This window comes from Rhinoraja longicauda, chromosome 10, assembly GCF_053455715.1.
Source record: "Rhinoraja longicauda isolate Sanriku21f chromosome 10, sRhiLon1.1, whole genome shotgun sequence".
Lineage (NCBI taxonomy): Eukaryota > Metazoa > Chordata > Chondrichthyes > Rajiformes > Arhynchobatidae > Rhinoraja > Rhinoraja longicauda.
In genome coordinates, this window is record NC_135962.1 from 10,803,646 (window position 1) to 10,830,147 (window position 26,502).

A 26,502-nucleotide genomic window follows, 5' to 3' on the forward strand; every position below is an offset into this window, starting at 1 on the left:
GTGGCTCAAAGATCGATGCAGGAGAAGTGGGTTTGAATTTGTGGGACATTGGCATCAGTATTGGGAAAGGAGGGAGCTGATCCGATTGGACAGATTCCACCCGAGACCAGGGTCCTGGCGAACTGCACAGCTTAGACTGTAGATAGGGCTTTAAATTACATGGTTTTGGAGGGGAGGGGGAGGGGAAGAGTGCTTGGAATTGGAAATGTATGGATGAAATTAAAGGCAAGAAGCTAAGCTAGTCTATAAAAGAGGATATCAAAAGTTTCTTCAGATACATAAAGAGTGAAGTAGGAGGCAAGAATGGACATTGTACCTCTGAAAAATAATGCTGGAGAAGTAGTAATGGGGAATAAAGAGATGACAGATGAATTTAATAAGATTTTTGCATCAGTCTTAACAGCGGAAGCCACCAGCAACGTGACTGAAATTCAAGAGTGTCATGGGGCAGAAGTTAGTGGAGATGCTATTAATAAGGAGAACTGGGAAGGGCTTTGGGAAGCTGAAAGGTCGACAGGTGGATAAGTCACCTGGACCAGATGGACAACATCCCAGGGTTCTGAAAGAGGTAGCTTTAGATATTGTGGATCTTTCAAGAATCACTAGTCAGGAGCGGTCCCAGAGAACGGGAAAATTGCAAATGTTACTCCACTGTTCATGAAGGGAGCAAGGCAAAAGATGGGAAATATTGGCCAGGAAAATAACTGCAGATGCTGGTTCAAGTCGAAGGTAGACACAAAATGCTGGAGTAACTCAGTGGGTCAGGCAGCATCTCAGGAGAGAAGGAATGGGTGACGTTTCGGGTCGATACCCTTCTTCAGACTGATGTCAGGGGAGGGGGTGGGACAAAGATAGGATGTAGCAGGAGACAGGAAGACAGTGGGAGAACTGGGAAGGGGGAGGGGAAAGAGAGGGACAGAGGAACTATCGGAAGTTAGAGAAGTCAATGTTCATACCGCTGGGGTGTAAACTGCCCAAGCGAAATATGAGATGTTGTTCCTCCAATTTGCGCTGGACCTCCCTATGACAATGGAGGAGGCCCATGACAGAAAGGTCAGACTGGGAGTGGGAGTTGGAGTTGAAGGGCTCAGCCACCGGGAGATCAGGTTGGTTAAGGCGGACTGAGTGAAAGTGTTGAGCGAAACGATCGCCGAGCCTGCGTTTGGTCTCGTCGATGCAGAGAAGTTGACATCTGGAATAGCGGATACAATAGATGAGGTTGGAGGAGGTGCAGGTGAACCTCTCCCTCACCTGGAAAATCTGTTTGGGTCCTTGGATGGAGTCGAGGGGGGAGGTAAAGGGACAGGTGTTGCATCTCCTGCGGTTGCAGGGGAAAGTACCTGGGGAGGGGGTGGTTTGGGTGGGAAGGGATGAGTGGACCAGGGAGTTATGGAGGGAACGGTCTCTGCGAAAAGCAGAAAGGGGTGGAGATGGGAAAATGTGGCCTGTAGTGGGATCCCGTTGGAGGTGACGGAAATGTTGGAGGATAATTTGTTGTATACGACGGCTGATGGGGTGAAAGGTGAGGACAAGGGGGACTCTATCCTTGTTAAGAATGGGGAAAGGGGGAGCAAGAGCAGAGCTGCGGGATATAGAAGAGACCCTAGTGAGAGCCTCATCTATAATGGAAGAGGGGAACCCCCATTTTTTAAAGAATGAGGTCATCTCTGATGCCCTAGTATGAAACACCTCATCCTGGGCGCAGATGCGGGGTAGACGGAGGAATTGGGAGTAGGGGATAGAGTTTTTACAGGGAACAGGGTGGGAAGAAGTGTAGTCAAGATAGCTATGGGAGTCAGTAGGTTTGTAGTAGAGCTATTGGCTAGTTAGTCTGACTTCAATGGTTCATTATTATTAAGGATGAGTCCATTATTACGGGTGAGGCTTCGGAGTATTTAGAAGCATATTACAAAATAGGTCAAAGTCAGCTTGGTTTTGTTTAGGGAAGATCTTTCCTGACAAATCTTGTGGAATTCTTTAAGTAAATAGCAGGATAGACAAAGGAGAGTCAATGGATGTTGTTTACAGTGATTTTCAGAAGTCCTTTGATTAGGTGCCGCACGTGAGACTGATAATAGATAAGAACTCATGGTATTAGAGGGAAGATACTAGTATGGATAGAAGGTAGGCTGAATGGCAAAAGGCAAAGAAGGGGAATAAAGAGGACATTTTATTGTTTGCTGCCGGTCACTAATGGTGTTCCACTGAGGTTGATGTTGGGTCCACTACTCTCATTGTTTATTAAAGATATGGATGGAATTGATGGCTTTTTGGCCAAGTTTGCAGATGGAGGAGCAGGTCATGTAGAGAAGCATGGAGCTTGCAGAAAGACGGACAGGTTGGGAGGGTGGGCAAAGAACTGGCAGATGGAATACAGCATAGCAAAGTGTGCGGACATGCACTTTGGTAATAAAAATAAAAAGCATAGACTTTTTCGAAATGGGGAGAAGATTTATAAATCAGAGGCGCAAAGGACTTGGGAGTGCTGGTACAGGCTTCCCATAAGGTTAATTTGCAAGCCAAATCAGTAGTAAGGAATACAAATGCAAAGTTAGCATTCCTTTCAAGAGGAGCAGAATATAAAAACAGGGATGATGTAATACTGGTCAGACTGCATTTGGATGATTGAGAGCAGCTTAGGGCCCCATATCTGAGGAGAGATCCACTGGCATTGCAGATTGAGAGGTGGTTTAAGAGAATGATCCTGGGGATGATTGGGTTAATGTATGATGAGCGTTTGACAGTTCTGAGCCTGTACTCGCCGGAGATTAGAAGGATGAGAGGGACCTCATTGAAACTCACCAAAAAGTGAAAGGTCTGGGTAGAGTGGATGCGGAGAGGATGTTTTCACGAGTGGGAGAGTCCAGGACCAGAGGGCACAGCCTCAGAATAAAAGGATGTACCTTTAGAAAGGAGATGAGGAGGAATTTCTTTAGCAAGAAAGCGGCGAATCTGTGGAATTCATTACCACAGAATGCTGTGGAGGCCAAGTTGTTGGGTACTTGATTAGTAAGGGTGCCAAGGTAATGGGGAGAAGGCAGGAGAATGGGGCTGAGGGAGGAAAATAGATCAGCCATGATTGAATGACGGAGGAGACTCGATGGGCCGAATGACCTAATTCTGCTCCGATGACTTCTGAACTTAATTTCAGATCATTTGATTTCTCAGTATGTATCAATCATCCATTTGCGATATTGGCTAACATTCTTCTGTTTATTCTCCTTTTTCTCCTCATCTGGGAGTGGAGAACATGCCCAGCCTGACCTGCCAAGCACGTCTGTAAACACCATAATTCGCAAGTTCTACATTCTTTTGTCCATGTTCTTGATCTACCTGTTCCCATTCAGTCACTAATCAGTTAACTTTATTTACAGCTTATCCCCATGCTCAGAGACACCCGTCTCCCTACCCACCCTCCATCTTAACAAACGTCTATTGTTTCCTTTCCACTTTTGAAGAAAGGTCTTTGACCTGAAGCACTAATTCTGTTTCTCTGCCCAACATTTCCAGAATTTTGTTTTTATTGGAAATTTCCAGCATCTATAATAAACAAATTTAAACATATCCCAGCTCAGACGATAAAGGAAGATTTACAGTATTTTTTTTTGTGATTCTCACTTTCAATAGAAACTGGTGGATTTATCTTTTGCCTCTAAATACTACTTCAAAACCAATTTTTTTTGTTGATTTTCTCATGTTGTTTTTACATACAATGTAAAATATTAGTCAAAATATTAACAATTTCTTTATAATACTCATTTAAAACTGAGGTAGTCTCACAACTTGTATTGATGGCACATTTAATATATTGGGCAGTAATAATCATTTTAACATTTTCACGTTTTCTGAAACACAGATTTGAGGGGAAAAAAGCAATAGAAAGGCATCAGATGAAACTAAAATCGACTCATCTCAATATCAAATATTACTCAAAGAAAACAGTTGGAACTACATCTATTATAGCACTAATGTGTACATTGTACTCCATGTACAATGACAACAACAATTATATTAAATGCAATACCATGAGTTATGAGCATAAAACGTTCCTTGTTAAATTTAAGCTGATTAATGCATGTCAAGTAAAGGAAACGGCTGTATAACTGTAAATAATCACTTAATGTTCATGACATTCATGGAAAATGCTGGTTAAGACAAAAAGCAAATGCCTGCTTTTTATTTGAAGAGAGTTATTTTCAGTGTCATACGCTAACAACTGGAGCAAGAAAAATCTGAGATCATCCATTGCAATCAATTGCTCTACTTTATTCTTGTTCTTAGCACAGCTTTCTCTTGCAATTATTCACAAGGGAGTCAAAGGACAAGCTATTTAATGATAACAGGATGTTGCACAATGTATGTCAGCTTATGGTTGTGCTGCATCCACAGTGCTCTTGGAAAACAATGCAACACGTGAAGGACTCAAGGACTGAGCAGTCCATCCGAGAACCAGCCAGTTCATTTATGGCACCAATGTCAAATTCCATTTTTATCATGCAATTGATTTATTTAATGAAACACCAGGGGCCAAACTTGTTATTCAGGTCAGGTTTCTATTAAATTTATTATGCCAACCCTACAATAAGGAATTCCATTGTTTCCCACTTTCGTTTGAAGGCTGTAAAACCACATTGAGCAAAAAATAAGACTATGAGGATCAGGCAGAGAAATGCTGCGTGAGAGCTAATAGGGCACACGTAGATTATAAATTGAGAGCGAAAGAAAGGCAAGAATAAAAGAGTGAGAGTTTGGATCATGAAATTGGAAAGCAGTTAACAAAAACTGGACTGGCTAAGATCTGGCCAGGAAAATTAACTTAGTGAACAGCTGATTAGTAACAGACATCATTGAGATGGCCGACTATCCTTGTACTGCACTAAAAAATGCCATGCTTGCTATATTTTGTATCAGCCAAGCCTCCCATTTCCTACATTATGCTAACATTTAGAGGTTTCACCAAATCGCAATGAAACCAAATTCCAAAATTTAAATTTATATAATTAAAAACTAAATTACAAAACATAAATTTATAAAATTACAGCTAATCACAGTAAAGGCTTGTATCCATATTACACCTTCTTGAACACTATAATGCTAGTCCATGATGTATAATGCAGAAAATGCATCAAGCAAACAACCAGGCTGCACAAATCAATTTCCCTCGAACAATATAATTTTGCTTTGATGACATTGGTTGGACAACCAGCATTAGTCTGAACAATGGGAAGAATCTCTGCTCTTGCTCAGAGCCACACAATATTTTTATATTCAGCTCACAGGGTAAGTGTTCTCCGTTTGCATTCCCTCAGAACGAGGGCACTGTACACAATGAAACCTTGTACTGCGCCATATTACCAATTTAGATTAAATCTGTCTCTGATCAAATTTTAATCTACAAACATTAGACAAAATATTACTATGAAGTTGAGGTCGGTCGGCACTCACAATCAAATTAATTTCAACTATTCAATCGCCATAAATCAGTTACTATTACGAAAGTCATGCAAGATTCTCGTCGTAAAACTGTTGACATCTAGTTTAATTTGTTAAACTCGAAGTATTTTAAACAAATTCCAGCTCAGATGGTAAAGAAAGATTTATGCTCAGAGCCTAATAGGTAATTACTTTGTAGCAGGTCACAAGGACAAAGATGTGTATATTACAAACGAACATACGGCATACAAGCAGCTATTCAGCCCCTTAAGACTGTTCCATAAGATTGTGGCTGATCTTCTAACTTGGCTATTTCTTCACCTTTTTGCCATATCTCTCAATTCCTCAAATATTCAGAAATCTATCCATCACAGTTATAGAGTCAGAGTCATACACTGTGGAAACAGACCCTTTCGGCCATGCTTGCCAGCGCCAACCAACATGCTCCATCTACACAAGTCCCACCTGCATGCGTTTGGTCCATATCCTTCTAAACCTATCCTATCCATGTACCTGCCTAAATGTTTTTTAAACGTTGAGATATACCTGCCTCAATTACTTCCTCCAGCAGCTCGTTCCATATGCACACCACTCTTTGTATAAAAAAGTTGCACCTTGGGTTCCTATTAAATCTTTCCCCCTCACTTTAAACCTATTTCCTTTTGGTTTTAGATTTAGATTTAGAGATACAGCGCGGAAACAGGCCCTTCGGCCCACCGAGTCCGCGCCGCCCAGCGATCCCCGCAAATTAACACTATCCTACACACACTAGGGACAATTTTTACATTTACCCAGTCAATTAACCTACATACCTGTACGTCTTTGGAGTGTGGGAGGAAACCGAAGATCTCGGAGAAAACCCACGCAGGTCACGGGGAGAACGTACAAACTCCGTACAGACGGCGCTCGTAGTCAGGATCAAACCCGAGTCTCCGGCGCTGCATTCGCTGTAAGGCAGCAACTCTACCGCTGCGCCACCGTTCTTGATTCCCATAGGGGTTCTTGATTCCCCTACACTGGGTAAGACTGCATTTACCTTATCCATCTGTTCTTCTCATGATCTTATACATCTCTATTTGACCCTTCGTAGCCCTTTGTGGTATAGAATTTCAAAGATCCTCTACCCTCCAAGTGAAGAAATTGCTTCTCCTCAGTCCAGATTAGCAAAATTCTAGACTCCTCATCCAACAGTTACATTTCTCCCTGTTTTTACTCCAAACAATTCTTCAATGAGATGACCTTTCATTCTTGTAAACGCCAGAGAAATGAAGCCTAGTCTGCTCAATCTCTCCTTGTAATTCAGACCTCCTATTACAGAAATTAGTCTGGTGATACAGCAAGCACGTGTATTTTTTAATGTAAGGAAACAAAAAAAATTGCACAAAATACTCCAGATCTGTTCTTACATGTACCATAGAAGCATAAGACTCTGCAGTCTGGAGCATGAAAAGCGGAGCTGCTGGAGGATGTATTTTCACACAAATTAAGCACCATTCCTGGTCTTTAGTAGAATACTGTCCTGGATACACTTTCATCAAGGTAAAAAGATAAATAGTTTGCACTGAAGAATTGACTTTAGTTTTCTCCAATGTATAAATCGTAGATACACTGACATGTCACTAAAAGGTTAAATAAGCAAGAGACACGTAGCTGCACCTAAAAGATAGCGGGAAGAAACCATTGTATATTAATTACTCAAAGGGTATTCAAAGCCATGAGCCATTTCCTTGGAAACTAATGGAAAATAATCCTATATTCCAAGACATCCAGAGTTCAATTCTAATTCAATCACTTCCAGGAAATAAATGTCTAATTATTATGCAACAAGCACACTTTTGATTTTGTAAGCAACAACTTAATTATGGCTCTCCTAGGTCACAAAAAACCTGTAGTCCATCTGAGTTGGCATCGGTAAGTAGCTTCAGAAACTTTTCAGATCTTTAGTGCTTTATTTAATAAGCATTGCCTAACAAAGATACAAATTATATTACAAATTATAAATCAAATTACCTATCCTGTGCCAGCACACCGATTATAGTCACAAAGAAGTTGTGTCAGCAATCGACTTTCAAATGATCTGCACCATCCGGGCCATGCACTCTTTTTACTGCTACCGTCGGGCAGGTGATACAGACGTCTGAAGTCCCACACAACCAAGTTCAGAAACAGCTGCTTTCCAAACCTATCAAATTCTTGAACCAATCGTCAACACTAATCCTGGCTCAGCAATGGAACATTACAGACCAGCTATTGCACTATTATGGTTTTTAATTGTGTTTTGCCTTTTGATTTACTGTCTTATATTTTACTGTCTTGCAGAATTTAAGTATAGCTTCCACTTTCACAATGGATGTGGCAAAATGCATGCATGTATGCTTTATGCATAAACATGCCTGTGTGTATTTGGATAGAGATATGGATAGGAAGGGGTTAGAGTTAGATGAGTATGGGCCAAATTCAGGCAAATGGGGCTAGCCTACAATGCCAACTTGATCGGCATGAACAGGTTGGACTGAAGGGCCTGTTTCTCTGTTAAATAGCTCTATGACTCCATGTGCCTGTGATGCTGCTGCGGGCAAGATTTCCATTGTACCTCTACTGCACTGGACTTATGCATGTAACAATAAACTTGAATTGATTTGTATGCTTTTAAGATAAAAGCAGGAAAATGTAAAACACCTCAGATTTGAAAATTGCAACTTCTTGGTGATTTTTGGTCCTTGATTACATTTCACCTCACTTATTCCATTTGATACGTGTGTTTGCTTCGATTACGATGTCCATTAGTTTCCTCTCCTTTACCTTTACCTTTACCTTGTCCATAATCATTAGAGTTAGGCCACCAAACCAAAATACATCCTCTGAAATTTTATGGCCTCAAAAGATTAATGTTATAAATCCTAGGATTTATTGGCTGTCAAGAGTATCAGGTGTACAAACCATTGTTTTAATTTATTTTTGTTCCATAATGACCAGATATGTGGAAATCAATATTTTTAGCTAATAAGCTGTACAAATAGAGGGAATTGAAAGAGTTGTAAACAAACATCCTGAACACTCAAATATATGACACTAGAAAGCCAAACATCAGTGGCAGGAGATTTTTTGGATTGGATTTTGAGCGACAAGATATACATGCATTGAAAATTGATATGCATGCATTGAAAAAAAGCAGAGGTTGATTCAGGGTAGTCAGCAAGGTATTGAGCATGTTAAGACTGCTTTTGTCATGCTGACTTTCATTTGTCGGGGAATTAAGGAAAGAAGTTGAGCCATTATGATACAGTTGTACAAAACATTGGTGAGACTGCATTTGGAGTATTGTGTTCTGTTTTAGTCACCCTGCTATTGAAAAGATGCCATGAAGCTGTAAAGACAAGTTTATGGCATGAGTTGTCAGAGGAAGTAGTTGAGGCACGTAGAGTAATAAGATTTAAAAGACTTTTGGACCAGTACATGAATAGGAAAGGTTTAAAGAGATCAGGGCTAATGGGACTAGCTGAGACGGGGCATCTTGGTTGACATGGATGAGTTGGATCAAAGGGCCTTTATACTGTAGTCAGAGCAACAACAAAAAAAAGACTTTCAATTATATCTTGGATAAATTTTATAGATTTAACAATCTAAATATGAAAACATTCCTTATTGAAGTCTGATAGGCAGAAATGGAAGCCAATCGCATTAATATGAGATTTATAATGAAATCACTTCAGCAATTTACCTCACTTTACCTTGAGTTTTCCACTATGTTTTGCAATAATGTTGATTACAATGGATTTTCAGAATAGAATGAGTGCAAATATAAACATTATCAGTTCGTTTATGAAATGTTTAATAAAGACTAAAAAAATCAACTTTCTTCCAACAACTGAAAGAAAATTAACTTATTTCTCGTTTGGAAGAATTTTCTTGAAACATAATAATTTTCTGTCTCTTATTCACATTTACAAACCCCAAATTTGGATTTTTTTTTGCTGATTTGTTTTATTATTATTAATCCTCTTAAACATATTTTTCTGTGATATGTTCTAATGGGATAGGAAACCATTTAGCTCGTTAAGTCTATGCTGCGTCTCTGGTCATTCCAATCAGCCACATAGTCCCATTATTTTTGTACATTCTCTTTCACATGCCAAAGCTATGATGGATTTCCTTTGACAAATTTACGCTAGCTTGCATATTTTTGGTAACACAACTGACAAGTTCTAGATGAATTAGGTAGTCCAAAATAATGAATGCCCGTAATTTCTTATACATTGGAGACTCAAAAAACTGCAGATGCTGGATTTTTGAGCAAAAAATAACACTGAAGGAATTCAGGCAGTTATCTGTGGAGGGAATAGACAGATGTTACTGGTCCGGACCTGGAAGAGGTATAGAAGTGTGAAAACATATACCTCCAGATGCAAGGACAGTTTCTTCCCAGCTGTTATCAGGCAACTGAAATATCCAATCACCAACTAGAGAGTGGATCTGGCCTATCATCTACCTCATTGGAGACCATCAGACTATCTTTAACTGGACTTTATCCTGCACTAAACAGTATTTCCTTTATCCTGTATCTGGATACTGTGGATGGCTTGATTGTAATCATGTATAATCTTTCTGCTTACTGGATAGCACCCAGCAAAAAACTTCTCACTGCACCTCTGTGCATGTGACAATAACTAAACTAAACTTGAAATTAAAGAATCCAGACTTCATACTGTTGAGTTGCAAGATATTTAGTGGAAAAAAGTGTGTTGTTTCTCCAGTTTCTTTTTCAATGTTTGGCAGAATATAAACATAATTTTTCAAGTTCACTTTGAAACAACCAGTTTGCATCAAACCACAAAATCTATGACAATAAAACATTGCTGGATATGGAGTTGACTCATGATGAAACTGACAGATTCCCAACAGCAACTCAATTAGGTAATTTCCAAGCAGTACAATTTGCAGTATTTTCCGATAGATGGTGAGCAGAAATTCAATATGAACACATTACGTTTGCTTAATATTTTAAAGTTGAATGCCCTTATTTGATACATTAAATCCAATTTACCTTACAGCCAGACACCTTCATTTTGTTCCTGTTAATGTCCATTTCTTCCCAAACATCCTTCTCTCCAACATGAGGAACTTGTGGGTTTTGAGATCCTTGAATTTCTGCCATCCTTTCAGGACAAATAATGCCTGGAAGAGCATTCTCACCATCGCTGAGTTGCTCATCTTGTAATACCTCATCAGTATTTTCTTTCATCTGATCACCTGGCACCAGTGAAGCATTAGCAATTCTGTCAAAATACAAGCATTAAGACATTTCATGCAGTCTACTTTTCAGGGCAAGGAAATAAAAATAGAAACTCATGTCATTTATTAAAAATATATATTTTGATAGCAGTCTTGTTTGATAGAAAGAACTAGGTAACCTGGGAACCAATGCCTTTAATAGACACAAAATGCTGGAGTAATTCAGCGGGACAGGCAGCATCTCTGGAGAGAAGGACTAGGTGATGTTTCGGTCGAGACCCTTCTTCAGATTGAGAGTCAGGGGAGGGTGAGGGGGACATACCAAGATAAGGAAGTGTAAGGTGTGAGAATGAGATATCAAAGGGGTGGAGATCAAGGAAAATGTAGCTAATCATTGTTAGCTAAGAGAAGGTAACAACAAAGCAAACAGAGATAAAATGTAATCAGGGACAATCAGACTGGTCAGAGAACTGAGAAAGGGGAGGGATGGAGAGGGATGGAGAGAGAGGGAAAGCAAGGGTTACTTGAAGTTAGATAAGACAATATTCGTACTGTTGGGGTGAAGCTGCTCACGTGAAATATGAGGTGTTGTTCCTCCAATTTGCGCTGGGCCTCACTCTGACAATGGAGGCCCAGGACAGAAAGGTCAGTGCGGGAAAGGGAGGTTCAGTTAAAGTGTTTTTTTGTGGGGAGTTAAAACTAATGCCTATAATTGGGTGCTAGAGGGAGATTCTCTGATAAAAAAGGAGGGCAAAGAGGGGCAGCAGGAAAATGGGACTAATTTACCAAGGGCAGCTTTCAAAGCAGGATGAGTCAAAAAGCTTTCATACCAAAACATTTTTGACCCACTGACCCATTGGTTTTAATTGCACTAAAATGTGTGTTTTTTTAGCAACAAATGTATGATTCTGCTGTTACGCAGGGAGATGCTACAACACATATCATAAAGTTGTTCATGTTCAGCAAAATTTGATCACCATATTTACATCCTGCCTGATACTATATTCTTTCAATCGCTTGTGATGAATATCAGACAGTTACATCAAAAACATTGGGTCACGTTCTTATCATTTGACAACTATTACTTCTGCTGAATCATATTTAAATAGATGATGCGGGAGTGATGGACAGCTCTCATAATTGGTTAATTGCAAAGACCTGAGAATATCACTATGATTGCAGAGCTGGGGAACCCTCTTATTTGCATCAACTTTCTGCAAAATGTTCTACTCATGGCCGTACTAACACCCTGAGCAGCACACAGTAGCAAATACCGAGAAGCTATTGGGTTGTCCACATGGCCAATGAATGCTTATTGGGTTTTAAGGTAGACACAAAATGCTGGAGTAACTCAGCGGGTCAGGCAGCATCTCAGGAGAGAAGGAATGGGTGACGTTTCGGGTCGAGGCCCTTCTTCAGACTGATGTTTCAGTTTTAAGGTGCTTAGGCCTTCATCATCAAACAGCTGACATATTATGGTCACATTGATTCAAGTAGCAATTGCCATAAATCAGAAATGTATGCAGAGCACTTTATTTGATGGTCAAATAATGTATTTTTCAGGAGAAAAGTATTTCTTTTGACAGCAGTCTTGTTTGATAGAAGGAAATAGGTAACTTGGGAACCAATGGATATAATTGGGTGCTAGAGAGAGATTCTCTGGTAATTGCACATCACATGTAAAAAGTAGCATGATAGGAGATTGAGAACATAGCTAGATAACCACAATATGACCTACTTCTCCTTTTGTAGTAAAGCAACTAGAAATAAACAAACCTGATTGGAACATATATGACGGGGGCATTTTCTTAACTCAACAAATGAACAAAATACAATCTAAGGGTTAAAATCTTAATGCAAGAAGTTATTTTGAAATAAACAAAATTACTTATAAAACCATTTTCCATTGGATCGTTTTAAATGGCTCCACCAGTGAAAAATCCCCTGATTACTTTTCTTTTTTAGGGATATTAAATGGGGAAAGACAGATAACAATGTATAACAGGATTATAAAAGGGCTGAGGGTATATTGTGCACTGCTTTGTGATTGCTACACAAGCCAAAGATCACTTATTTCCACAAATCCAATGTGGAACAAGCTAATTTAATAAGAAATGGAGTGTGGAAAAAAGTTAATAAGAAATGCAGTGTGGAAAAAAGAAATTAAAAAGAAATGTCAGTAAATGATGTTTTCACAGTTACATACAATAAAATTACTCCGGGTTTTCTTTTACTGCTGAAGGATATGGTTTATTATTAATTAAACTGGGAGCATTCACACTTGAATTAGAAGATTGCGGGTTGATATCCCACTATACGCTCAAATAATAAAGTCTAGGCCAACTGGATCTCATGCAGACTGCGGGAGTGCAGCACTATTGCAAATATCATCTTTAGGATGGAACACAAAATTTGCCCTCAGATGAAAAGGATCTCATGGCATGCACTTAAAGATTTGGGAAGTTCTGCCAGCTGTTCTAATTAATAATTTATCCCTCAGACAACATCACTAACACATTTTATCTGATTAATATTAAACTATTTGTGGAAATGGTACATTCCCAATTTGGTGGTGCATTTCAAACACTTAAACTGTAAATACTCAGCAGGTCAGGAGTTAATGTTACCAGGGTTCATAGCCTCAAATGATATTTCTCTTTCTCTCTTCACAGATGCAGCCTGGCTTGTTGAGTGGTTTTAACATTTTTGTTTATTTCAGGCTTCCAGTGTTTGATGAATATTTTTGGATTATTGATGGTAATGCTCCTTCAGGTAGCCAAAAGCCATGAGAGGCACAACAGAAATCCATTTTGTTTTGAATCCCTTAACTATATTTCAGTGTTCTCTAAAAAAATGCTCCTGGAAATACGTGTAAAGGAAATTTGTAAAGGAAATTTCTTTCCAAAATAGATTTATTTCTCAAGATTTAAAGTTCACGTCCTCCAAGTTACTTTATCTAAGTTAGACACCTGCCTGATCCGCTGAGTTACTCCAGCTTTTTGTGTCTATCTTCGATTTAAACCAGCATCTGCAGTTCCTTCCTACATATTTTATCTAAGTGCTCTTCTCTCTATCATCTCAAAATAGATATTAGCTTGGACACTGCATGTGGTGTATGGAAAATTCTCTCAATTTAAATTTCATGCTTTGATCTCAATGGAATGAATTATGGAAGCAGAGTAAAATGCATGGCATGTTTACCACTCATGACTGGTGATGAATTTCTAAGTAGTTATGAGTTTGCATGGCTTTCTCCAAGATGAACTAATTTCCTTGCTGACTGATTTTAAGACTATAATAACAATTACTGAATTGCAGCTGAACTTTCAGATGTTCTATTATCAAAGTACAGATTAAACTAAATGCCAAACAGGTTTTCAGATAACTCAACTTAATCCAACCATTGAATATTTCATGAAATTCAACCAGATCTGAACAAAAGTCTTTCACAATTTTTATTTGAAGCCCTAAAATTGTACCATTTCCTAGAAACCCACCTGATTCAAAAGAACCAAGACTGCACCATGTTGGAAATAGATCCATGAGCTTACAGACTTGTCTGAATAACTATCGAGAGATAGAAACCCAATGAGGCAAAATTCCAGTATACACAGGCAGGATTAAGGAATGACAGGAGGTAAAGCTGAACTTCAGTCAGTTACCAAAGTATATTTTGCCCAAGTAGCATACTGCCCAGTTCACCTGCCTTGCCATATTCATGCTCGGTTATATCTGTATAATTCACTTTGTTTTATAGTTTTTTTATATATGTCCAATACTCATAGTTTAGTAAATTCCTCTATATAAATGTGACATTCTCTTGCAAGTAAGAATCCTTTGAAAACAGATTTTTGCTGTATGTGCATGCATTGACCAAATAACTAAATCAGAATTATACATTCAGATTTGTGATAAATGCCAAGCTATTATATTCCATGTACTTTTAAAATTAAGATAATACCAAGTTATTGTAACACTCTTCAGATTGGATTAGTATCTGACACTTTCTGTCCTATCCAAAACTATTCCTACATTCCAAATCCCACCACCCATCTTTGATGAGTTATGCTGGCTCCCAGGCTAAATTACTTGCAATTAAAATTCTGCATCTTCACACCTCCTGTTCACTTTTCAACTCTGCAACCCCTAATTTGCTGAATGCACAAGATATTCAAATCCATCACCCTACTGACGATTGGGCCTTCGGACAAATGTTCAACATCCAAGAATTCCTTTCATTCACATCCACCTTCCCACCTACTCAGAACTTGAGTTCTTCAACCAAATTGTTGGTCACCCCTCTTAATCTTTCCATTTTTGTTTCAGTATGCATTTTAACTCGTACCCATGAAGCACTTTTGAATGTTCTTTCTCATAAATGTACCCAGTTGCAGTAACTTGAAGGTATTCATATCTACATAGATGAAACCCACCCAACTTCCTAACGTGCCACAATTCTCCTGCAAAAGAAAACAGAGCAATGATTTCCCTCATGGCTTGCAATTAGTTATCCAAAAAGAAATAGCTGTTAGATTGTGGTACATTCTTAATATTGCTTCAACTAGGTGCTTATTGCTTTTAGTGGAAGAGCAACATATTAATTAACCAAGGTGGGCAGGATACTTTTAGAAATGGCAGCATAATGGCTTTCAAATATAATAGAATAAATTTCTATATTTCTTCAATGGGATTTTGAAAGATAGGGGATACAACAACTTAACTTAAAGCTGGTATCGATTTCTTTTAAACAAGATCTTTTGAACATTGATTGGTAAATAATCATTTGCCTCAGCTTAGCTTGGGCTATGATAGGGGCATATTCTTTATCAAGTATTACATACCTTTTTCTACTTAACAAATGAAATAAGATTAAACCTTATTAGATTTGTTAATGGTAAACATTTTATTTGTGTACTTCGAAAGTTACACCAGCTGTTCTGTAACATCCCATATCAAATTAGGTATTCCCACCAGAGAACATAATTCATCAAGGCTCCAATGTATTCCTTTTACTTAAGTTTCACGTCAACTTTCCTAATTGAGTATTAAAGCAAGCTCGACTAGCCCCCAGTCCACAGTGAAGCCTGTCTGTGCAGATCCCATATACTCTGTCTCAGTTTCTTTCTCTCAGTTGCTTTCTCTCTGTAACAGAAAAATAAAAAAATCTTTAATGTTTAAAAACGTTTTCTTGTCTCTGGGTCTGTATTCCCCTGTTCTAAACCTATCTTCATTTTCCTATCCCTCCATCCCCAATCTATGGTATTTAACCCTTCATTTGACACTCTTTAATCTTATTACGTCAGTTGTAAACTTTACAACAAGCCAAATTTATAGATTTTATAACATTCAAAGGCGCTTCATAGATGCAAACATCAGGCAAGAATCAACATCGTACCATATAATTACATATCTGAAAAGCTGACCAAAACTTGTGTCAGAAAGGTAGCTTTCAAGGAATGTCCTGAAATGGCAAATGCTTAGGGAGGGTTTAACGCCAATAAAACCTTGGGTCTGTGCTGCTTGAGCAAAGTATGTAACTGAATGCAGGACTTGTGCTTCAGTTCGTCATGTCGACCACAGGACTTCGTTTTTTGTCTCAGCCAAATTCTGTACTCTGTGACTTTCCCTATGTCTTGGTCTAAAGTGATGTGTGAGGCAGAAAATATGATTGGCTACCCAACCCCCTTTTTTTATGCTGGAGGATTGGAACCAACACCAAATTAAGATATAAATGGAGTATTGAACATAGTTTAGGAGGCCAACCAGGAGTCCATTAAAATTGTCCCAACTTTATAATTTTCCCTGTCTCCAGAGAAAACATACAAAATGCACAATTTTCTTCATGAACATCACTACAATGTATATAAAGTCAGATTGGTTCCAATGAAAACAATTCTCACCTCGAGCACAATTAAGGTAACATGCACCAAAATTAATGATTTGAATGGTATATCAGCCAATTTAATTCTTAAACTAAGAAATCATAGTAAAGAACCACAATGCCAAACACCAATGAACTAAGCTCCAAAGGGTAGAACTTGTCACTTTCTGCTAATTATGTGGTTTATTATATGGAGTTGAGTCAATTAAGTCAAATGGGGTTTGCAGTAAAACGCAAATTTGTTCGAATTTGTTGGAGCACAATCCTGAACAAATACATTCTTTTTGCTTTAATCTTATGTATAATTTAATAGCTGTATTTGAGTTTATACATTTTTTATTGAACTCTTATTTCCAATCATCATTCAATGATAGGAAAAGTATCAGGAGTTGGCAGATCTGAGATAATTCAGATATGGGGAAAGGACAGTAAGATGAGGAAAGCTAGCATACTGGTTGTGATGTGGGTTATGATCCAGGTCTTAATTTACAAATTACAGGGTTACCCCATCTTACGAACGCCCAACTTTTATACAGCATGTACATACGACAAGCTTTAGGAAGACTGGTGGAATGGATTTGCTGGTTCCTATGGGGATAGAGGCATCACCTGAGGAACTTGGATCATGGCTGTATTTCTGCCCTGTGAACTCATGAAAAGTTAATGGAGCAGAACCCTGTAGTAACCTGGGGAGGACCTGAGCCAGCTGACAGGATTTGCACCAATTATTATTTTTTGTATTGAGATGAAACGAAAATTTAATTATAACTGGAGCTCACCATAATGTTTAACCTCTCGGGAGACAGAAAGAACACACAAATTCTTCAAACAAATTGCCAAATTAAGAAATTCTACTCAATGGCAATCCTCTCAAGGGCCATTTACATTTCTTAAAACTATTTTGAAAACAATTTCCCTTAATGGCATTAGGATTAGTAGCAGCATTCTGTGACAAAAGCTGGACTTAAAACTCTCTTAAATACATGGACCATAGAACAGTGCACTAAAGGAACAGGCCCTTCGCCCCTCAAAATCCATGCCAATTATGACACCAAGTTAACTAATCTCCTCTGACTGCACATGATGCATATCCCACCATTCCCTGCATATCCATGTGCCCATCTAAAAGCCTATTAAATGCCTCAATCACATCTGGCTCTACCACCACCCCTGGCCATGCCGCCCAGGCACACAACGCTCTGTGTAAAACAAAATTGTGCCATACATCATCTTTAAAATTAGCCCCTCTCACCTAAATGCCCTCTGATATTTGACATAGCCACCCATGGAAAAAGATTTCAACTGCCTACTCTATCTACGCCTCTCATAATTTTATACTACTAGTTCTCTCCTCAACCTCCACCTTTCCGGAGAAAATAACCCATGTTTGTGCCATCTTACAGCTAAAACCCTCCAATCCAGCAGCATTCTGGCAAACATTCTCTGCACCTCTCCACTTCCTTCTCACCAATTCCTTCCTGTGGAATTATTTCAAAACATTATATACATAGCATTTAGGACATTTCTTTTCACATCTTTGAGGACTGTTATAATTCCCTTATTAATTGGCCCAATGGTTTTAGGAGATCATTCATCTTATCAGTTGTGAATTCCTTGGTATACCAGCTAGCTACGATGGATATGATTTGATCTTTAGCTAACTGGCATGCACTTGCTTGAAACAGGTTAATTATAAATAATGTCTAATCAAATGGTTATTTGTAAATCATTTTACTGTTGTGCCTTTAATCAATGATGTATTTAGGAAAGTTTTTTAATAATAATATATACGGTAGATTTTCCTTAACAGTATCTGCAAGATGTGCAATTCAGAGTTTTATTTTTTGGAATTGACATTTAATTTATTAAGTAATGCTGTTATTTCACTTATGGGCATTTGAACAATGCTTTCAAATAACTTTGCTAATGATTGGGGTGTCTGAAATATGGAATATTTTATAAACCAATAGATACATTTTAGCTTTCTCTTTTCCTGAATAATTACATCAGTATTTTGCTGCATTTTATTACTACATAATAATTCTATTAATTTTATTTGCAATAATTGACCCGAGTGAATATTTGTTAATTTTCACAATAAGTAGAAATAAGAAACCCACGTGGTCTGATATGTCACTGCATATAAACCTCTGTCGTAATCACAGCACTACATCAACTTTCAGTTTTTAGATGACTTGATATGCCTTTGAAACTACCCGATCACTGCAATTGTCTAATCTCTAAATTAGTGACTGGATTACAACAACTTCCACACACCACAATCACTCAGAATATGAATGGATGCAAGTGCACAATATCCACAAGTATAAATCATTTGAGGTATTTCATATACAGCATATAAATTAATTCCAACATAACTTGTCCTACTCTGAAGATTGTGTCTCTTGATAAGACGTTGTCTGAAATATGGCATACAACATGATTGTTTGCTGTTAAGTCGCGCTCTCACATGTTACCTCTCAATCACAGCATTGGAAAGGTATACTAAAAGCATTCTACTCACCCAAGAGCAGCAGGTGTCTGCCGTGTATGTAGCTGAGGAGTAGTTGAGGTGGTTATCATGGTGAAAGATCCATCCATCCCAGTTTTCTCCCAGTCGAAAGGGTCACTGTCAACAACCCCATGTGCTTTAATGCTGCTGTCAAACACGGACATCAACAACTACAGAACAAAGAGAAATAAGGGAATATCAGAATTACCAAAAATTTAAGTGTAATAACTGGAATGATATGTTATTCTGAAATGGTTAACAGAGAAAATAATCCAACATGGTCTTCTACAGAAGACTTCTACAGAAAATGTATACAGTTTTAGAGGCATGGACAGAAATGTCTTCCCACAGCAGATATGTCTAAAACCAAGGAACATGGGTTTAAGGTAAAGTGTAGTTTAGAGGGGATCTGAAGAAGAATTACTTCACCCAAGGGGCGATTGAAATAATAGCATCAAGCCATCCAGCCCATCAAGTCTACTCCGCCATTCAATCATGGTTCAATTCTGATCTATTTTTTCTCTCAACCCAATTCTCCTGCTTTCTCCCCATAACCTTTGACGCCTTTACTAATCAAGAACCTATCAACCTCCACTTTAAAATTACCCAATGACTTACTCTCCACTGCCATCTGTGACAATGCATTCCACAGATTCACCACCCTCCAGCTAAAGAATTTCCTCCTCATTTCTATTCTAAAAGGTGTAACCTTTTGTTCCGAGCTGTGCCCTCCAGTCCTCGACTCTCCAACTACTGGAAAAATCCTCTCCACATTCACTCTATCTAGGCCTTTCATAATTCAGTTTCAATGAAATCAGCACTCCCAAGACCCTTTACACCTCTGATTTCTGAATTCTCTCCCCATTTAGAAATAACTATATTCCTTCTCTACCCAAGTGCATGACCGTACACTTTGCTACGTTGTGTTCCATTTACCACTTATTTGCCCATTTCCCAGCCTGTCCAGGTCCTTCTGCAGACTCCCTGTTTCCTCAACACTACCTGCCCCTCCACCTATCTTCGTATCATCTGCAAACTTGGCCACAAAGCCATCAATCCCACCATCCAAATCATTAACATTCAATGTGAAAAATAGCAGACACAACACCAACCCCTGCAGAACTCCACCAGTCACCAGCAACCAACCAGAAAAGCCCCCTATATTCCCACTCTTTGCCTTCTACCCATCAGCCAACCTTCCATCTGTGCTAGTACCTTGCTTCCATAGGTTCTAATACTATAGGTTCCTATCTGGTTCAGCAGCCTCACATGCTGCACATTAGAGGCCTTCTTAAAATCCAAGTAAATAACAGCCAATAATTCTCCTTTGTCTGACCTGCTTTTTACCTCCTCAAAACCCCCCCAAACAAATTTGTCAGGCAAGATCTCCCCTTAACAAAATCATGCTGACTTCTGTCTAATTTATCTGTGCTTCCAAGTACCCCCAAACCCCATCCTTAATAAGAGACTAAAATTTTATCAACCACAGAAGTCAGACTAACTGGTGTATAACTTTTCTTTTGCTTCGCTCTCCTCTTAAACATTGGGGTTATATTTGCGATTTTTCAGTCCTCTGGAACCATTGCAGACTCTGGTGATCTTGAAAGATCACTACCAATGCCTCCACAATCTCTAAAGCTGCCTCTTTCAGAACCCTAGAGTGTAGTCCACCTGGTCCAGGTTACCTATCCATCTTCAGACCTTTCAGCTTCCTAAGCACCTCAGTAATAGCAACTGCACTCACTTTTGCCCCTGACTCTCTGGATTTTTTGTTGATGTCTTCCACTGTGAAAACTGATGCAAAAAAAGTATTCAGTTCAACCGCTATTTTTTTGTTCCCCATTATTACTTTTCCAGTGTTATTTTCAGTGGTCCAATGTCCACTCTTGCCTTTTTTTTAAAAACACTTTATACATCTGTAAAATCTTTTGGTATCCTCGTATATTATGGCTAGCCCACCTTCAATTCATCTTTTCACCCTTATTGCTTTTTTAGTTGCCTTCTGAATCTGGAACATACTCCTTGAGTGGGCAGTGGCAGAGGGTACTCTCACAACATGTAATAAGTGTCTATAAAAGCACTTGAAATGCCAAGACCTAAAAGACTATGGATCAAGTACCAGCAATGATTAGTACGATGGCCAGCATGGATATCCTTGGTTGGCCTGTTTCTGTGCAGCGTGATTCAATGAACTTCCATGCAATGCCCTTCCAGGGAGACAAGGTGACGCAGCGGTAGAGTTGCTGTCTTACAGCGCCCAGAGACCCGGGTTCGATCCCGACTGTCTGCACGTTGTTTGGAGGTTCTCCCTGTGACTTGCATGGGTTTTCTCACACCCACACTCCAAATATATACTGGTCTGTAGGTTAATTGGCTTGGTAGAAGTGTAAATTATCCTTAGTGTGTGTAGAGTAGTATTAATGTGTGAGGATCGCTGGTTGGCGCCGACTTGTGGGCCAAAGGGCCTGTTTCCACACTGTATCTCGAAACTAAACTAAAACTAAAGCATCATTTTACTATATCTTCCCTTCTAACTCTCCAGGTTCCAGACATTGTCAGTGAAGCAGTGACATGCTTGTAATACTTTCAATTTAATATAACGTATTCAGGATTCAAGACAGACATAATGCAGATTTGATGGCCACTGTGTAACTGCGTTCAGTCTGAGCTTTCAATTGCCGATTACATTAATTCCACGTCACACTCTGACCCCAACACTGTTCCAATGAAGCTCATCATTATCTCCAGCAAATGCATCTCAATTCACTTGGCAGATTGTAATCTACCACATTTAACACAGACTTCAATTGCGAATACTGATTCTGGCCATCTCATTTACCAAACTTAGACACAGTAATGGAGTAACTCAGCGGGTCAGGCAAAATCTCTGGAGAAAAAGGATAGGTGACATTTCGGGTCGTGATCCTTCTTCACACTGAAAGTACGGGGATGGGTTTGAAGAGCAGGAGGTGAGAAAAAACCCAGGACCAAACAGGGCGGCAACAAATGACCTCAGACAGGATGGTTCCCCGGCAGGCCCACTGTTGGCTCGGGAAGGTGTGAAGGGAAGGTGTGACCTCAAGAGGGATACATTGTGGTGAACTGTAGAACTGGTTAAATAACTTGAGTGGTGGAAGGGGGCAAGGGAGGAGGGGATGGGAGTGTTAGCATAAACTACTTAAAACTTGAGAATTCAACATTCATGCTGCTATATTCATAGAGGGTGGCACAAAGGTGAAACAGTCGAGTTGCTGCTTCACAATATGGTCGGACTGAGAATGGGAAGGGGAGTTGAGATCCGGAGGACTCGGCGGATCAAAAAGATGTTTGTCAATTTGGTGCATAAAACAGGATTTATTACTGCAGAGGGCTGTGGAGAATCCATCAGGAAATTCATTCAAAACAGGGATTAATAATTTTCTGGATATTAAGGGAACCAAGGGCTACGGAGATAGTGCAGGATGAAGAGGTAAACAATTAGCCACCTTCTTGATGAATAGCAGGACAGACTTTTAGGGCCAGATTTTCAACTGCATTTGAATTTCATACATTCCCTTCAGTTCTTTCTTCTCTTCCCTGCTTTATATGACATTAGAAGTTGTTCAACTAGAGCCGTTCCCAGTTCTGATGACAGATTAACTTGAAATGCTAACTCTCTCCACGAGTTGCATGACCTGCTGAGCATATCCAACACTTTTCCTTTTACAAATATACAATTTGCTCAGGATACTTAGACAACTTTGTGCCTGAAAATCACGCTTCACAAATTTGGGAGAGATTATTTTAAAAAAGTTACCAAGAGGATCGACCGGCACACAAGGTGGATGTGGTCTATATAGACTACAGCAAGGCCTCCTGCAAGATCCAGAAGGTTAAATCACAAAGGATCTAACTGGATTCAAATCTGGCTTGGTGGAAGGAGACAAGGGGTGTTCGTGGAGGGTTGTTTTTCTGACAGCAGGCTTATGACCAGTGACCAGGAATTGATTTATCATCTGTATGAATGATTTGGATAACAATGTGGTGAACATGATTCAAGTGTAACGAATAGTGGAGGAAGGCCAAGTTAACGAAAGGATCTAGCTCATCTAAGGAAGTGTACCAAGAAATGGCAGATGGAATTAAATTTGGAGAAGTGTGAGGTGATGCATTTTAGTAAGTCAATCCAAAGCAGGACTTGCACAGTAAATGTCGGGGCCCTGTAGATTTTCCTTTTCCAAAAGGCATATATGATGGACAATAAATGCAAGTCAGGCACACTAAACTACAATGTCAAAAGTTATTTCTAAACTAAAATGAGAAGATTTAGCAATGTCAAAAAACAAATGGACGGGACAGCCTGAGAATGTCCTTATTTTAAGCACCAGCTCTGCTCATAATACAAGGCCACAGTGCTGCTCACTACCACCCCATTTCCACTACTAAAATCTCTGACATGTGTACAACCTGTGCATGACAAATCAAAAGAGATGACAGATAAAAGAGTAACGTACTTATCTTTACATATTATTTGTTGTAAGAAACAACCCGGCTCTGCCATGGAGGTTGAATTAAAGGGATGCTGAACCAAAAACATACAAGAAGCAAAGAAACGTTCCAATTTGTCCCGCACTGGAAAAAAGTAACTCGCAAGCTCAGTATGCTTATACAGAAAAAGTGTTTACTGGAGAAGCCCGATGAGGTCAGGTGAAAAATACATAACACTAGATTGAATCATGTCCTACAGCGTGGGAGGAATGACAATGGGTCACCATTCTTATGATTGCCTTTCTCTAGAACATTTCTGCTGGCAGCAGTGCATGCATGAGCACAGTCTGGATGTTCATACCTGCGAACTGTAGTGATGCAGTGTGGAACCTGTGCACATCTGACCTTTTGCTCTATCCAGAGTCATGGGCATTTCAAAAAGCACTGAACCAAGAGTATCCAGTGTACACAATGACCCTGAGCTTTACCTCAGCCACAGCTGGAGGATCAAGCCTGGTCCCATTCATAAGAACGGCAAGTGAGGCTGTGTTTTTTTTGTAATTGTAATTACAACCCATGCTTTAAAATGTATACATTAATTGTGGTTTGAAATGGATTTATATAATTCAGTTTTAATACATTTAAAAATTTTCATCCAATTTTCCAATCATTGCAAAACTGGAAGAGGCCTCTGACTGTATAACTAGTCGGACAGACATGGGAGTAAACCACAAGCCTAGTTTCTCCACCCGTGACCCAGTAGCTACTTGCAACCCATTCTGCGCTGAAGAATAACCATAGTAACTAAGCCATCAGGACATTGGGAGAAGTGCGACAGAAACAAACATTTTCCATTGCGGGCATCCCTCAGGAGGTAAAAGTGAGGCTTGAGCAGGATCAAGCGTAGGGCAGTCTGATGACACAAAACATAATGGAAGACAGCCACAACAGCTGAGTAAGAAGCTCATCAAACCTTCAATCAATCATTGTGCATTTCTGCAACAAAACTGCAAATGTGATGTTTAGGGACAAATTATTAACACTAGAACACAAAGTGCTGGAGTACAGCAACTCAGCAGGTAAGGCAGCATCTCTGGAGGACATGGTTAGTTAACGTTTCAAGTCTGGACCCTTCTTCAAGGACAGACGCTCTCGCTGTATCTCTGGAGGACATGGATAGGAAATGTTGAGGTTGGACCTTTCTTCAGGCTGAAGAAACATTTCCTATCCATGTCCTCAAGAGATGCTGCCAGAGCCACCATTATTCCAGCAGTCTGTGTTCTATGCAAGATTCCAGCATCTGTAGTTCCTTGTGTCTCAAATTCATTAACTTTATTCAGTTGCTAATTTCAGCTGGGCTTCGAACAAAGCAAGCATCTTTATGGCACAATGAAAATAAATGCTGGTAGCCAAGCAGTCCTTACGCCATCTTTTAGTGAAGTGGGAAATGTCTGTGGCAAAACCTACTCTCCACCCAGAGCTATAATGATCTGTACAAGATTCTCTCACACATATTATACTGTAGCACATTCACCTGATAATCTGGTTTTGTGAAATAATCTAAGCAGAGAACATGTTCCAGAAATATCGAAAACTCTTGCGGGAGGTGCTTCAACATAAGACGGTGATCATATTTTTCTTTTATTAGGCCTACTTGTTCCTATAAGAACAGAATTTTAAAAAATACATGTTTAGATAAACATTCTAATAAGCAACATCAAGATTAATAGTTTTAAACTTGTCCAGCTATACTTCAACTAATTACTTATAATTAACTTCATAACACACAAGTAATAAAAATTCTTACATACAAGTTAGAATTCTTCACTTTACAGACTTACTTTATGGCGTTTCAGTTAAATGTCATAAAACACATTACCCATTTGCAGTGGACACTCTTGCACATAGCGATTCATATCTCAGGCGTAAGTCTAGATCGAGGCAGAGCACACTAATCTTCCTGATGCCAAAAAACACATGCTAGGTGGGGTTTGTTTTTCTTGGAGCAGAGGAGGGACCTGATAGTGGTACAAAGAAAGGGTAGATGGCAAGAAAACTTTTCCTCACAGCAGAGGTACCTTAAAAAGAGATACAAGTTTAGGGTAAGGGGTGAGATGTTAAGGGGGAACTGAAGAACAACTCTGGAAATGATTGGAACCTGGAATGCACTGCCTGAGGAGATGGTGGAAGCAGGTACTCATAATAAGTATCTCGATGAATACTTCACGTAGATTATCATTTCCCTATCTAGAGTAATTCTGTAAATGGAATTACTCTAGATAGGGAAATGATGATCTACGTGGATATGGTGTGCTGAAGGGTTTGCTTCTAAAGTAACTATGAATATTATTTTTGTTAGAAACATGAATTGGGATAGGCTTGGTTTACATTTTACATCTTTTGCACAGTGAGCCGGGCTGCTGCTTCACAGCTCCAGCAGCCTAGCTTCAATCATAACCTATCTGTGTGAGGTTTGCATGTTCTCCTGTGGGCTACCACGGTATGCTTGCTTCTTCCTACATCCCAAAGATGTGCTGGTTCCAAAAGATGTGCTAGTTCATCACTTAGGTGACCACTGTAACTTACCCCCTAATAAGAGTGATAGCAGAAACAAGTTGATGGGCAGGAAATGCTGGAGTAACTCAGCGGATCAGGCAGTATCTCTGGAGAAAAGGAATAGGTGACGTTTCGGGTCAAGATCTTTCATCAGACTCTACCGGGCTGAGGCCAGGTGCCAACCTTCGGACACCTCCTCCTACTTACCCCTGGACATGACCCCACAGATGAGCACCAGTGTCTCACAGACCATCTCTGATCTTATCACTTCTGATTGTCTGCCCTTCACAGCCCCCAATCTTATCATCCCCCAGCCCGCATAGCCTGGTTTTACCTTCTCCCCCCCCCCCCACAAGAAAGTCTGATGAAGGGTCTCAACACAAAACATCACCTATTCCCTTTCTCCAGAGATGCTGCCTGA

The 26,502-nt window shown here is 39.4% G+C and overlaps 1 protein-coding gene across 2 annotated transcripts in view; it reads right to left on the bottom strand.

Moving 5' to 3' along the window:
• The window catches only part of LOC144597200 (tau-tubulin kinase 2-like), a 169,315-nt gene that overhangs the window by 42,183 nt on the left and 100,630 nt on the right, over positions 1-26,502 (bottom strand). For both annotated transcript variants that reach the window (XM_078406200.1, XM_078406199.1), the window contains exons 9-11: positions 25,060-25,185; positions 19,071-19,228; positions 10,478-10,709 (exon numbers count right to left, since the gene is read on the bottom strand). In XM_078406200.1, the coding sequence (XP_078262326.1) occupies positions 10,478-10,709; positions 19,071-19,228; positions 25,060-25,185 (516 nt within the window). The remainder of the gene's footprint in view (positions 1-10,477; positions 10,710-19,070; positions 19,229-25,059; positions 25,186-26,502) is intronic.